The sequence below is a fragment of the Rhinolophus sinicus genome, chromosome 17 (assembly GCF_057876585.1).
Source record: "Rhinolophus sinicus isolate RSI-liver-muscle chromosome 17, RSI-T2T, whole genome shotgun sequence".
In the NCBI taxonomy this organism is placed as follows: domain Eukaryota; kingdom Metazoa; phylum Chordata; class Mammalia; order Chiroptera; family Rhinolophidae; genus Rhinolophus; species Rhinolophus sinicus.
Window position 1 is genome coordinate 2,752,508 of NC_142517.1, and position 15,257 is coordinate 2,767,764.

At 55.0% G+C, this 15,257-nt stretch overlaps 1 protein-coding gene across 7 annotated transcripts in view; it reads right to left on the reverse strand.

Annotated features, from left to right (window-relative positions):
* The window catches only part of PDE9A (phosphodiesterase 9A), a 95,674-nt gene extending 91,031 nt beyond the window's left edge, over positions 1-4,643 (reverse strand). For 2 of the 7 annotated variants that reach the window (XM_088794399.1, XM_074324815.2), the window contains exon 1: positions 4,492-4,629. In XM_088794399.1, coding sequence (XP_088650525.1) covers positions 4,492-4,560 — 69 coding nt within the window. In that variant the 5' untranslated portion in view covers positions 4,561-4,629. Of the gene's footprint in view, positions 1-4,491 lie in introns of all 7 variants that reach the window. The other 5 variants (XM_074324826.2, XM_074324821.2, XM_074324824.2 and 2 more) reach the window with 4 other exon arrangements.
* Between the last annotated feature and the right edge of the window lie 10,614 nt (positions 4,644-15,257).

A 15,257-nucleotide genomic window follows, 5' to 3' on the forward strand; every position in this document is an offset into this window, starting at 1 on the left:
TGCCTGTCTGGCCCGGGGGGCAAGTGGGGGACAAGGGGGACTCCTTCACCGGGGCAGGACCAGCTGGTGGGCTGCTGCTGTCTTGTCAGGTGGACACTTGAGGTCCCTGTGTCTCTGGGAACTCTCTTAGCCCTCTTGACCAAAGACCTCCCCCAGTCCCCAAAAGTGTGGCCTGTTGGGTCGCCCGCAGCCGGGGGAGCGGGTGACTGGATGGAGATCGTTCAGTTTATGCCACTTATTGTAGGAGAGATGGAGGATGGCATGCCAGCTACCCCACAGGCAGCAAACCGAGGACAGGGGTGCTGGGACCCAGCCTGCAGTGACCCAAGGCTACCCGCTGGCCCAGTCCCTGCTGCCCCCTGCCTGTTGCTGGCACCGAGACCCCCGGCTGCTTCCCTGTTTCACCCGTTTGCATGTCGTTCACACCAGTGGGTCCGACGTGCACGTCCTGGCCCTCCCTCTGCCCTGGCTTTCCTTCCCTGATGACCAGAGCTGTATTCTGCACGTCTCTGAGGCCAGGCAGCCCCTCAGTGCCCAAAGGCTGAGGCTACTGGACCCCGTCGTCTCAGGGTGGAAGTGCCCCCATTCCAATACGAGAGTAGCCTCTGCCAAGTCAGAGGTGAAGATGCCCTGGGCAGTGGGACCCAAGGTCTTGGGGTCCTTGGCACTGCCTCCCTCTCTGTGCTTCAGTCACAGTGGGCTCCCAGAGATGCAAAACAAGGGACAACAAGTCACCTGCCATCGCTTCTTCCAGAGTCTGCATTGGCAGGTCCGGGGCGGGGGAGGGGCTGAGGCGTGGGGAGGGGCCATGCTGTGCCCAGGCCAAGGACAGGACAGGTTTACTGAGCCTCCCCATGTGACGAGCACTTTTCGGGTATTACTTAGTGCCATCTGCAGTCACCCCACAGGGGGCACCACCACTGTACCTACTTCATCTAGGACAAGGTAACGTCCCTTGGGCTTCCCAGCTGGCAAGTGGCAGAGCAGGGCACTGCGAGGCTGTCTGTCCCAGCACCATGGCCTCCACCGCTCCGCGTGACTACCAAGAGAGGTCTCCTTGTGATTATCTGTCACTCTGATGACATCAGTGGGGTTCAAGGCTCTAGCCATCCCCCTCCAGGGGCCTCCAGGGGTCGGACATGTCCGGTTTAAGTGGCCTTCAGACCAGGGCAAGAGAGGGGGAGGGAGGCCCCCTGACGTCTCGGCGTCCTTGATACGACAGCACCTGCTGTGGCATAGCAGGCAGTCAGGCTGATTTACTTCAATGGCTGATCTACTTGTTAGAAAAGAGACTGAAATAGAGACGCTTATTAATTGTCACAGCCCAGCTCTGACGCCACTAGAGACAGAGAGGTCATCGCAAGCCAGGGTTCGGGCTGGGAATCAAAATGTCCTGCTCTTCTCCCCATCACCACTGGCCCCACTTCTGTTTCCACACTGGAAACCAACCCCAAAAGGGTGTGGGATCACCCCCTTCTCCAACTTCCCTTGGTTGCAATTTGGCTTATTTTACCATTTCAATATCTGTTTAAAGATCTTAAGTTGCAAACATTTAAAGGAAGATAAATGGACATTGCTGACGACGGCCAGGGTTGGGGGTGTCACCGTCACCTGGCAGGCATGAGGGGAGCAGACAGGTACTCCAGAGCCCAGAGAGCTCTCGATGGCTCTGCCTGGCCCTAGGCAAGGACCCTGCCAGTGAGCAGAAGGACGCTCTGAGCAGAGGGCCAAGCAGGTACGCAGGTGTTATGAGGAAAGGAAACTTTCATGGGGCTTTGCCAGGTGGCAGGACAGACACATTCCAGGAGGGGAAAGGTGCCCGTGGGCCAGGGAGGCAACCACACCAGACAGTCAGTCTTGCCCATACTAGGCTTCTCACCAAACCCAAGTCCAAGGTCAGGCGAGGGGCATCTCACAAAGGCTTCCTGCTGCCACACTGGGAAGGTCAGCAAATACACACCCGGAGGAGCCACCAGGCAGGAGCCCCTCGGACTCCCCAGCACCGAGCGCACGGTCCCACCAAGCCCAGGCACCCCAGCTGAGCGCACCTTTCTCTGTGCACAGGTGGGAGAAAGGAGCAGGGGCCGAGGCCGGGGTTCCCGGGCCAGGGGACGCTGTGGAAAGGAACAAGCAAGCCCTGGTCACAGACAAGACACCTCAGCTTCCAGAGTGGAGTCCTCCGGCGCAGGGTCCCCAGCTCTCCGGGGGTGGGGACCTGGCTCCCTCTCCCTTCTCCTTCACCTGGTACCAAGAGGTGCCAGGTCAACCCGGAGTATGAGGTGAGTGAGAGGTGACCTTTCTCCAGCTTGGAAACCCCAACCGATTCGGCTCTCAACCAGGGTTACAAATCCCAACAGTGTCAACAGCAAAGGGAGAGGGTACCGAACAAGGCCAAGAATGAGTGACAGACATTGCAGGGATGGCACAGCTTTCAGGACCATGGCCCACCTCCTCCCCTACTTGTCTCAGTTAAATGGCATCTATGGGACACAGAGAGAGAGCACCCACAGTGCCATCCTGTTCCAGCAGCGTTCCGGCTCTGTTTACATGATCTCGGTTACTCTGAGAGACTGAGGTGACTCTCCCACTTTACAGACAAGCAGGATAGCTCAGAGCACCCAAGGGACTTGCCCATGATCGTAGAAAGTGGTGGCACCCTCGCAACATCAGATCTGGCCCCTCCCGAGGCCACGGCCTCCCTCCTGAATGCCCAAGGTCATCCAGGGCCACCTGCAGGGCTGTTTTCCTGGCGATCACCCCAACCTTGGGTGTGTCACCTGTAAAAAACCACCCTGCCAACAATGACAGCAGAGCCTGCCAGGCGCGGTGCTCCCCTCCTGCCCTCTGGAACCTCTCTTCCACTTTTCACCCATTTCCAATCATGTTTCTCGAGGAGACCTTTGGGAAGTTCTTGGGAAGGATCTGTCACTTCTGACCTGGTGACAGTGTCTCATCTCACCTCTTTCAAACGATAAAAAGGCCGATCTTTGCTACTTCTCATCTGGTAGGGCAGAAGACGTGTGCCTGTGTATGTGTGTGCATGTTTGCACTTTTGTGTGTGTGTGTGGTATGTGTATGCTTGTGCGTCTGTGTCTATTGTGTGTGCATGTTGTGTGTGCACGCTGAGCAGGACAGTACTGAGCCGTTTGTCCCTCCCCACACTGCTGTGTCGTACAGGTGCCCGGTCCTGGAGTTAGAGACCTGGGTGTGGTCCTGCCTCTGCCATTGACCAACTGCCCGGGGCTGATGACATGAAGGGGCTGACCAGCTGCCCAAGCAGATGCTTCCTGTTCCCTGTTATCTGATTCTACTAAAGTGCAGCATCGTGAAGGAAGGGCAGCCTGTGCTTCTCATTTCACCGGGATCAAGCCGGGGATGGGGTGAGAGTGAGGGGGCTTGTTGACAAGTCTATCAGCACAGGCAGCGGCACATCTGAGCCCCGGGAGCCCCAGACCTACAGAACACCTCCTCTGTGCCTGTAGGGCATCCCTCCCAGGCTCCCCAGCTGGGGTGCTCCTGGAGAAGAGCTAGGGGAAACTGTTCAGCTGATGTTTGGAAGGTGGCCTCACTCTGGCTTTTCCCTGTGGGGGGTCTCGGGGCAGCTAAAGAGAGCCCTTCTCTAAGCGAGCTCAGTGATTGTCCCTCTCTGCCAATCAGAAGCAGGGGTCAGGACTCTCTGGACCCATGCCAGGGGCTTAGAAGGGGAGGGGCCATCAACATGGGGGGCCTGCTCTGGATCTGGATGCCTTTCCTATGAAATTCAAGTTGGTTAGGGACAATGGACATTTGGTGGGCTTCATATCTCCAGAGAAGGGCTGGTCCAGCGGGCCACCTAGTCCTTCTGTAGGTCCCCTAGTCTCTCTGCAGGGGCCCAGGAGGTAGAGCAGCCCAGGTCACCCTCTCTGCAGTCAGAGCTGACCACCTGCGGGGACCGGGGACACGCAGCTGGAGCAGCCCTTGCGGTGCCAGCCCCGCCCCCCAGCACCTGCTCCTGGGCCAGGAAGCAGCGCGGGTCCTCGCAGCGGGCGGCTTGCGAGGGCGCCCCCCATGGGCAGGGGCCCTGTCTCGCAGGTCTGCCTACAGGCTTCTGGGGGTCTTTCAGCCGGAAATGAAAAGGTTAATGTACCAGCTTCCGAACGTACAAACTCAGCCTAATCAGATGTGTTACAAAGAAAGCTCTGCCCATGAAATGGAAAAAAACCCCTGCGAGGCCCCCCTCCCACGGTGGGCCGGCCGGTTCGTGGGGGACACCTGCCCCGCAGAGCCCCGCCACCCCTGGACGAAGTTGTCGGAGGCCACAGCCCAGACAGGGACGCGCGGACGCACGGACGACGGTCCCCTACTCCCGCCTGGTCCCCCACCCCGCCGCCGCCGCCGCCGCCGCGACCCCCGCTGTCACCCGGGGAGGAGCCCCCGCGGCGGGCTCGCACAGCGGGGTCGCGCGCCGGGAGGGGCCCTGTGGCTTCCGGGGGAGAATGGGAAGGGGGTTACCTTCTGAATGCGTCCATCGATGTCCAAGTAGATGGCCTTGGGCCGGTAGCTGGAGGAGCCGGACCCCATCTTGCGCCGAGCGGCTGCACTTGGACTTTTTACTGTACTTTCTCGACGCCAGCGCCGCGAGGAGGGCGGGGCGTGGGAGGGAGGCGGGGGCGGGCGGCGGGGACGAGGGACCAGCCAACCAGAGCGCCGCCGCCTCCGCCGGCTGGCGCGTCTCCTCCCTCGCTCCTTCCCGCCGCCTCCCCCTTTCTCCCTCCCCCCTTCACTCCGTTCTCCCCGCTTCCCACATTTGAGGCACGCTCTCCTCTTCTTCCGCTGGACTCCAGTCGCCTCGGGGACAGGGCCAAGTGGGCAGCCTGTCTCCAAGTGCCCTCTGGACAAGTGCCCAGAGCTAGCGACACCCTCTGGCAGCAGGGCTGGTCTCCTCCCCATGTGACCAGACTCCCATAGCGACCTCCGCCGGTGGACACGCAGGCCTCAGCAAGCACCTGGCGGGCCTGGCGCCCTGAGCTATTTGTGGTCGCGACCCAAGCCCAAACACCACTTAGCAGAGAAGAATCTCCCCAGTAGGTCCCCCTCCCCTGCTGTGACCGAGCCCTCCTGTAATGTGAACAGGAAACGGGAAAAGTTCCTTCTCATTCATGCACATCCGTCCCCTAACTTTTCTGTACATTCTAGGGAGTGACAGCCTCTTCCAGCTGCACCAGGAGCTGAAATGGCAATTTTATTTCTGTCTTTAATGTAGCCGAGCGTTAGGACGACCCAGCCACCAGCTCTTTGCTGGTTTCAGCACTGTTCTGTCCCCACCCCTCTGTTAGCTGCCACAGGGAGTGTGGGAAAAGCAGGAGGGGGAAAGGAGGGGTTTCAGCAGATGTGACCTGCAGATCACAGTGGGGGCTGCCTTTGGTTCCGGTTCCACAATTCTCTTGGGGCTCTCGCGGTGGGAAGCATTGGAGGGGAGGGTGAGTGGACCTCAGTGCCTGTTACTTTGGGAGGCGGTGTCCGGCTTGTTTCCTTCTGAGTGAATCCCAAGCCACTGCCTTCCATCTGTTGAATGTCTGGGTTTTGCTGCTCGAGAGAGTTCCTGGTGCACACAGGCTCCTGTCTCCCCCAGGCCTGCCTGAGCTGGGCTGACCACTGCCATGGCTCAGCCATTCCCTTTCTCTTCCCGGCCATCTGGCCTCCACCTGGCACACTGTCACTGGCTCTCCAGACTTCCTCGGGGCCTCCTGGAGCTCCGGGGAAGGTGGGCTCAGCATCTTCAGGTGAAGCGTCTTCCTCAGCCTTCGGACAGCCCCGCACGTGTCACTTCATGTCCCTTGCCTGCTCATGGGGGCTCTCAAAGGATGATGATGCTTTGCCCTTGCCTGCAGCTCAGTGAATGGACCATGTCAGACCTGGGCACCACGAGACTTGCTTTGCAAGTGACTGGGGGTGAAAAGGGAGCAGCCAGGAGGCCTTTGAAGAGCGTGTGGGGAGGTGACCCCAGCTTGGTGGTTACAGTTGGCCCCCTGGTTCAGAGCTGTGATAATGTGTCCCCAGAAATGGGAGCGAGCGCTAGTATTACGGTTCAACGCTGTTGTTGAATGTCCTGATGCTATTTTGTCGAATCCAGCGACTGATTTGTGGGGCTGGTGTACTGCCTGGCGTGGGAATCTCACCGCCTGGCAGATGGCTCATTAGCTTGATGCTTCTTTATTCTCCATGTGTTATTGTCATCTGACCCAGGCCTCTCGAATCATCTCCTTCTAGCGCCCTGGAAAGACGAGTGCCCTCACACAGTGTGCGTCTCTGCAGAGCCATCTCCCCGCTGACGGACTGTGTGACTGGTCCCACGAGCGGTGGGCCTTACGCCACCTGGCCCGTTCTGTATTCAGAAGAATAACCACTGCCATAGGTGTGTGACAGACTAGATTGCTCTACGGATATCCAACCAATGACACAGCAGTCCTTGCCCAGCCAGACCCCAACGGGCCACGGTGGCTCTTGCCTCCATCAGCACTGTCCCTACAGCGTGTCGGGGCTGTTCTGGCACTGAGTACCCACTGGAGAGCTCAGAAACAAAGCCCCCGGCCTGGAGGAGCCGGGCTGAGAGTGGGAGACAGACAAGATGGGATAAACAAACATGACATGTAGCGTGTTGGATAATCATTAGTGCGAAGGAGGAGAGTCGTGCAGAAGCGAAGGCAGTGTGGATGGAGGGGACGGTCGCAGGGGGCAGAGGGGCTCTGCAGTGTGAGGTCAGAGAGGGGACGGGTGGCAGGTCCTGCGAGGGCCACACAAGCGACTTGGCTTTACCCGGTCAGGTGTGGCCCACGCAGGAGGATGAGCAGAGGCCGAAGGGGCCCACTCATGTTCTAACAGGATCATCCCGCTCTGGGTGGGCAAGGCACGAGAGGGGGAGGCTGCAGCCAGGAGACCACTGACAAGGCTGCCGCAATAATCTTTGCAAAGTGACAGTGGTGAGAAGTGGTTGGATTCTAAATCCCAGGGTTCGAGTCTCTCATGTCTGCTCATTTCTTAGGCTGCTGTTATTTCTGGTTTTTGCTCTCTTTCCCTTTCCTATAATGTGATTCTGCCTAAACTGATGCTGCCTCATCCTGACCGGCCCTGCAGTAAGATTCCGGGACCCTCCCCTCCCTTGGGAGCCCACCTGGCGTCCTTGACTTTCATTCTTGGTCCCAGCGTGGCCACCAGGAATGCAGCCAATGTAGGTTCCCAGAATCAAGATAAAAACAAAAGAAACCGCCTGCCTCTGTCAGGTGGGCAGGGGGCTGGAATGAGGAGCTGGTGGGGAGCAGGAGGCCTGTGGGTCTGTGGGAACTTGGTGACTAAGGGGCAAAGCCAGTCCTGGGGAAGTTCCAGGGAGGGAAGTTTCCAGCCATCTGGGGCTGTGGATGTGAGATCCTGTCCACCCGAATCTCATGGACAGGAGTGGGTGAGGTGGGGAGAGGTGGGGTGGGGGAGGGGTGGAGGTGAAGGAGTTTGTGGACGAAAAAAGGGGTTCTATGGACAGGAAGCTGACAGGGTGACCTGATCGTTCATTCCTATCTGGGCAGGCCCTGGCGGGTAGTCCGCCCCAGGCATCTAACTTCCTTAGTAAAAGGCTTGTCTTTGCCTTAAGCAGCCCTGTCCGTTGTTTCTGTGCATCTAGGTTAACACACCTTTGACATAAGCAGTAACCATCTTCAAGAGAGCCCAGAATCTGGTTAACTCTCCTGTAATCCCATCCCCACCTCACCTTCTCCCACCTGCATCCTTCATGTCATCTTCCTGACGTTTCCTCCTTAATCTCAAATGCATCAAAGAAACTGCAAAACTGTTATTATTCTCAGGAGCTTTTGAGATCTTGCTCTCCGACATATGTCGTCAGATTCGCTCATATAAACACTTATAAAAATTCTCTACAGGTCTGGATGTTTCTCAAATCGATAAGTTCCTGGAGGTGCAAAGCTGCTGGGCTCCTGAGATCAGAGCTGGGTCCGAGATAACCACACCGCGTCAACTTTAGTGCATTTGATTCACACACACACACTCTTCTTTCTCTCTATGGGTTTGGCAATTACAAAATTGTTCCCAGTTGTAAAGATTTCAAACAATGTACTAGAAAAGTCAAAGTCCCATCCAGGTCCTTCTTAGACATTGTCCTGTGGGTCTCTGACATGCGTGCTCTCTAATCTGTTTAGATAAGATACTCTATGTGACGGGTGTTGAGATTTCCCCAGTATTTTTTGGTTGTAAATGGTGTGAAAAAACAAAACAAACCACCCCCACGTATATCCTTTGGTAGTTGTGTGGCTATACTGTAGTACCAATTCTTAGAAGTAAGATTTCGGGATAGAAGTGCACGCACATTTAAACTTTTGATTTTACCAAGTTGCCCTGCATAACGGTAAGGGATCTGAGCACCCACGTCCAACGTGTGCGGATTAATGTGGGGGTTCCCACCAACAAGCAATTCTCAGACACCAGCTGGACGTCCTACAATTCAACTCAGTCCTGACACCACCTACCCGTAGGTAGGGTCAGATCCCACGGGCCAAGGGCTCAGTCCCACAAGACCGCCTCCTTCCCTGTCAGGTGCCCCCCGCAAGCCCACCTGCACTTCTGATTGATGGGCTATAGATGGGAGGTTCTCGATTAATTTGCTAGAACGGCTCCCAGAACTCAGAGAAACAAGTGACTTACCGCATTACTGGTGCATTACAGAAGGATGTAACTCAGGACGGGCAGATGCACAGGGCAAGGTGTGAGGAAAGGGCACAGAGCTCCCGAGCCCTCTCCAGGGTGCCCCTCGCCCTGAATGTCCACGTGATCACCAACCTGGAAGCTCTTTGAACCCCATCCTTTTGGGGTGATTTTGGAGGCTTCAATACACAGGGACGATTGATTAACTCATTGGCCATTGGCGATTGACTCAACCTCCCACCTCTCTCCCTCCCCACAGACGGGGATGCGACAGAAAGTTCCAAGGTTGGTTCCCCCCGAAACCTGCTCCCGTCCTTAGGTGACTTAAATGCTTTCCAAAAGTCACCTCATTAACAGAAACTCAGGTGAGGTTGAAAGGGGTTTGTTACAAATATCAAGACACCTTTATCTCTCTGATCCCTTAGATAATTCCCAGGGTTTTAGGAGCTCTGTGCCAGAAATGGGACGAAGACAAAACATGTATCTCTTATTATCAATCACAGCATCACACATGGCTATGCCAGCTTATGCTCCCACCCTCAAGAAATGAGTGCCTTTCCACCACTCTTTGAATTAAGCAGGACTTAACACTGTTTATATTTTCCAGTCTAATAAACAGGGAGCTCTCTTGTTTTAAGTTGCATTTCTATGTTTGTGAGTGAGATGAGACTCTCTCCTGTTTGTGGCCATTCGTGTTTCTCCAGTGAATCCACATTCTTTGCTCTTTATTCTATTATCAATTTAAACCAGCGGCTTCTGTACAAAAGATAATAACCTTTGACTCTCACATATTTACAAATATTTTCTCCAAGCCGGGGCTAACCTTTTAACTCTGTTCACATCTTCATAATGTGGCTGAACATGTTTAAGTAATCAAAACCCAGCACTTCTCCTGTAGGCATTCTGGATGGCTTGTCGGCTTAAAAGGGGGGATATCATTTATAATAGAAAAATTTAAAAAGAGAAAAAGAGAAAGAAAGAAGTGACCTAAATTTCCAAGGGTGGGACTGACTAATTAAGTTGTGGCACATTTGTTGAAGGGAAGATCAGGGACACTAATTATGACAAGTCTATAGAGACCGAGAAAATTCCAGTAACGTCAGTGACAAAGTAGGATGCACAGAGCACTTAGGCCCTGGCCGTTCATCCAGGAGCACAGCCTTGTGTCAGCACACGCCCCGTGCCAGGAGGGGACCACATATGGCAGACCCAGCCCTGCTCCAGGGTTTGCAGACGTGTGAAGCTCCGTGAAAGCTGGGAGAGGATTGAACCAATCGGGGAAGAGACTGTGAAATGGATATATTGTGTGGTGGGGTTCTAGGCGTTTTTTCCAAAACATTTTTCTAATGCTGTGCTGTTATTTTTGGCATAAAATTGGGAAAAGAGGAAGTGTTAAAGTGATAAAATTAGCATGGATGGGGCAGTTTCGTTACCCTCCTCCCCCCATTCTTAGAAGTGGCTGGATAGGAAAGAACACATCTGCTTTATAAGGGTGGCACTCTGACCCTGTAGGGCTGAGCAGGGACTCGAGTCACAGCTGTGGCGTGGAGTCACCTGCTTATGAGAGCCCTCAGCTGGCCCCCCCTTCCTGGGGTCAGCGACTGCCTTTGTGCGAAGCTGGTGGGTCAGTCCCTCTTTCTTCCTCTCTCTTTCCATTTTGCGGCCTCCTGCTGGTCCCCTGCTTCCTGCCATCCTCATGCGTGTGTCCCGGATTTTCCTCTGTCCCTGTCATTTCCCTGACAGCCTCCCTGAGGACTTCCCATTGCCTCCCAGCGTGGCACACCAGGCATCTACTGTCTGCCCGTCCTTCTCAGTCCCCACCCTCTGAAGACACCAGACACTCACTGTCACAGCCATGGTTTTGCACCTTGTTTCATCCGAGAAAATGTCCCATTTCTCTCCTCCCTGTGGTCACCTCTTCTTCAAGATACATTAAGGAGTCACCTATACGGTGCCATCTTCTCTGAGCCCCAGATCTCTGGATGGGGGTGGGGGTTCCTCCGTTGGGTCCCTGAGACCAGGCACCTCTCTCAATCCCCGCCTTGTGGCCCTGGACGATGTAGGAGTCCTCCTGAGCCTGGGGTGGGGGTGACAACAGCTGGCCCAGAGCACTCTGAAGGTTAGTCGGGAGCCTGGGGTGAGGCGGGAGAATCGTCAGCCCAGGGCCTGGCACAGACTGGGCGCGCGGGCTGTTTCATGGTGGCTCTGGTGAGGCCCGCCCGGCAGCACTGCGGTGGCACTCACCCCTGCGCTGTAACCACCCCGTCCTCCCGCTAAATTATGACCTTGTGAAGGGAGACTGAGTCCTGGGGTCTTCCTGCCAGGGGCCGGCCCGCCACCCGGAGCTGAGTGGCCGCCATGTCCCATCAGTGAGTGACTGTGATTTAGCAGCCAGCTGCACAAAGCTCGTGGCCTGCGCTGGATGTTTGACCTTGGCTTAATTAGCGTTAAACTGGACACAGTCCCAGCCCCCTTGGGCTACAATGGTTTTTCTGAGTTTCTGAGAAGAAAGGGCTGCTTCATGCTGACCCCGAGAGGCCCCTGCCTCACCCAGACCCCCCATGAGGAACGCGTACCCTGGCTGCTCACTGGGAGCTGGAGCCCCTGCCAGACCACTGCCGCCTGCACGGCAGGCAGCCGGGCTCCAGTGCAGCTGAGTGGCGGCTCAGCCGGGGACGGGCGGCTGCCTGCCCTGTCCCGGCACAGCCACGCGCCACACTCTCCAACATCTTTCCACCAAGGCTTGACGCGCCTCTAACTCATCTTCCCTGTGGTCTGTTGCAAGGACCAGCGCTAACCGTGGCTGCTGTCACACTGCAGGACCACAAACGGGCTTGCCACGTGCAAAGGCTTTGCAGCGACCGGGGCCGGCTGGCCCCTCAGGCCAGTTCACCCATTAGGAACTCTGAGGTCATCTGAGCGTGACTGACAGACATGCTGGGGTGGGGGTGGGGGGTGGACGTGTGTCTCAAGGCCCTTTGGCTGCAGAAAGACCCCAACTCTCTCCAGAACACTGTCCCCTGTGACCAGAAGGTGGGCAGCGTGGGAAAGCTCATTCCAGTTCACAGAGCTGCTGCGTTAATTGTGAGTGGAACAAAGAACGACATCATAGATTGAACAAGGCTCCAAGTATGACAAAGTGGGGTGATGTGGGGGTTTGAATACACTGGGCCTGTTGGCCTGCGGAGGGATTCTAACACCTGCCACCGGAAGCGGCGGCTTACCAACCAGCCCTCATTTCTGTGATCAGCTCACTTCCTGCCCATCATCTAAAATTCTTTGGCAAGGGGGGAAGAGGCCTCCCACCAGACACGGACCCAACAGGCTGATTCCTTTTCATTAGGGCTTCTGGGGCGCATACTGGGAGAGCGAGGTAGGCGTCCAGGTCTGTTCCCAGGATTGTACGTCAGCGTGCAGGCTGCTCCAAGAACCAAGGGCCCTCCTGCTTGGCTCAGTAGTGAGCCTGCCGTCGTCTGTGGAATCAACTGCACACTGGTGAGCTCATTTCCAGACATAGGAACAAAAGCCTGACTCTTATGCAGACCTGTACCCGATGACTTGCTAACAGCCTACATCCATAGGTCCTGGCCTTCCAACCTCATCGCAGGCTTCTTAAAGATGGAGGCTGTGTTCCATTTATTTTGGTGGCCTCCTCAGTGCTTCGAACGCTTTAAAAATATACCAAATGCTAGTTTTAGGGGCCAGAGCTGGTGATATTTTAGTGAAAAGAAATGCTTCCATAAACTCCAAGTTCGACTGTGGCCATGCCTCTTGTAAATTCGTGGTTCATTTCTTGAGTGCCTGCCTGTCCAAGTGTGCAGGAAGTGCCTGGTCTTGTTTCCTGATAGAGACCCTCACGCTCCCATGTGCCCCAAACCCCAAGGGTTTATGAAGGTCAAGGGGAGGGGCCTCTGAATCCTTCCGGAAGGGAGAGACTGGGGCTCCCATCAGCCCACTGCTTCCACTGCTTCCCAGAGAAACAAGTAGGAAATAAACCCAAAGTGCCCTCCTCCAATACGTGTGCTGCACTGTGCTCCGTAAGTTGCAGACGACACAGAAGAGAGATTTCAAGAGTCAGAAAGTCCTGCTCCTTTTTTTCTTCTTTCTTAGCCATTGAAGCCATTACTGCTGTTTGCGGATTTAAATAATTTGGGTCTGAGGACCATGTGACATGGGTGATGCTTCAATGCCATCACTTGGGCATCCCCCTGACAGTGGCTTTAGGGACCAGTGCCCCGGACACACAGCAGTCAGCCGCCTTCCCTCGAAAGAGTCCCTCTTGTCTGTGACATTCGTGACTGCAGCTCTGCTGGGGTCACAACCACTGGAGTCGGCTCTCATCACAATCCCCGGCCTCCAGGGGTTTTCTCCCTCCTGCTTGCTCTCTCATTCTCGCTCTGGTCCCCTGGACTGCCCTGCTGCGTTCCTCCCCATGCGCTGGGCCCTGGTGAGAGGCTCTGGAATCCAGTCCCAGACACCCCCGCCCTGGCTTCTGGGCCGTGCCCACTCTCACCACCCCGCACCCCTAGGTGAGGAAAAGCACTTTTCTTGGCCAGTTCAGACCAGAAGAGACTGGAATTTTCCAAAGAAACTTCTACTGAAGAATTAGGTGAGGTGGGACATGGAGGGAGTGACAGGATTTGCCAGAGTTTGGAAACATGAGATTGTGATGGCCTGTTTCTGACCAGACATCATGAAGGCCAGCCATGGAGCTGGTGAACTGACAGGACCCACCGGACCGTCCAACCTCTAGGCCCGGCCCAAATTCAGACACTAATAAGCAAGTGCTCACTGAGCAGGGGTCAGGTGAAGCAATGAGCCAGGAGCTGGGAGCTGGGGTTGGGGCAAACCTATGTGCAGCTGGGCCCCGCTCTGATGAGCTCACAGGCAGACAGAAAAGGAAGCTATGTAAGGAAAAGCCGGTGCTCCATCTCCCCTCACCCGCACTGCACATATACACACAGTACAATAAGCGCTGTCTCTAGGAGAGGTTTGCACAAAGCTCTGTCAGTAAATAAGTACAAACCTGGGACTTATATTCTGGTGGGGAGATAGACAACAAACATCCAGTTGGTGTTTGTATTCTGGTGGGGAGATAGACAATAAACAAAAATATATAATGCCGGCGTAGAGATATGATCTATAAAAATAAAAATAAAGCTGAAGAGGATAGAGGATTCTTTAGGCTGCTATTTTAGGTATTGTGGTCACGGAAGGCATGATGGAGGAGGTGACATTTGAGCAGAGACATGAATCAATTGAAGGAGGAGTCTTGTTTGAAATCCAGGCTGAGGGAGCAGCAGCAGGGAAGGCCAGAGGCAGCCAGCACTGGGTCAGGGAGACGGTGGAGAAGAGGCAGAAGCAGCCAGGGATCAGAGTGGGCTGGGTGTGTAGGCTTTGGAGTTTTACTCTAGGTGTGATGAAAGCCACCGGAGGATCGAAAGCTGTGGAGTGACGTGAGTTGACTTGGATGCAGGTGACATGTGTAAGGAGGCCAGGCCGACTATTATAGTGGCCGGACCAGTCCTGGGTTCTGGTCAGCTGGGGTCTGAGTCCAGCTCTTACTTGCTGGCAACACTGGATAGATTCTTACCTGTGCTAAGCCTCAGTTTTCTGCTCTGTAAAATGGGCTAATCGGACGTGTGCAAGGATCAGTGGTATAAGGTATATAAAGCCCTTAGCCACACACAGCAGACTTTTCCCTTGACTTTCCTCTTCTCTTACTTGCCTCTTTTCTGCTTTCTGATACATGAATAGACGTTCAGAGTGCTGTGTCAGAGCCCTGTGGTTGGCTTTCAGTATAACAAGCAGTAAATTGCAGTTGCCATGGCAGCTGTAACTTTTTTCCCCTTGGGAGCATAGGTTTAAGAATTGCTGAAGAGGCCCCATTAGAGCACGTTAAACATTCTAACAAATCTCTGCTGCCATATCGGGGTGGGTGGCAGCTTCCGTCCTGTGACAGCTCCAGGTAATGGCATTCCAGCTGTTGGGAGGGGATGCTAGGGCCAGCTTTGGTCTTTAATGAGAGTCACCTGGGACACAGCGTGACCTTCCAGGCACGGAGCCCGTCCTGCTGACCATCAGAGCACATGCTGGGTTCCCACGTGCGCACAGAACCATCCCTTTTCAAAGGCTATCTCCCCCGGCGATCAGCGTCCACATTTATGTGACACTGGTACACGAGTAGCTGTGTCAGTGTGGTTATGAAACACACCTGGAGGGTCGTCACTGTTGTTGTTTAGACATAAATTGCCGCACCTTCTTCTTGTAAGCAGGATGGTGGGAGATCTAACACCCTGCCAGAGCAACTTTAAATTGTCCTCTCAGGGCCAGCGGGCATCAGCCACTAATCAGGTGATAGGACAGGGGAGTTCAGCCATGTGCACAGAAAAGTTTGCTGCTTTGGAAGAAAACAGACTGGAGCTTTTCATCTCTGAGGGACCACATACAAATTTTTGATGATGCAAGACGTGGCTCCCAAATTTCTTTCTAAAACAGGAGCAGCGAACATCGCTTATCCCTGGGGGGTATTAGAACCTTTTATATGCAAGTAGTGGAATCTGTATTCACAT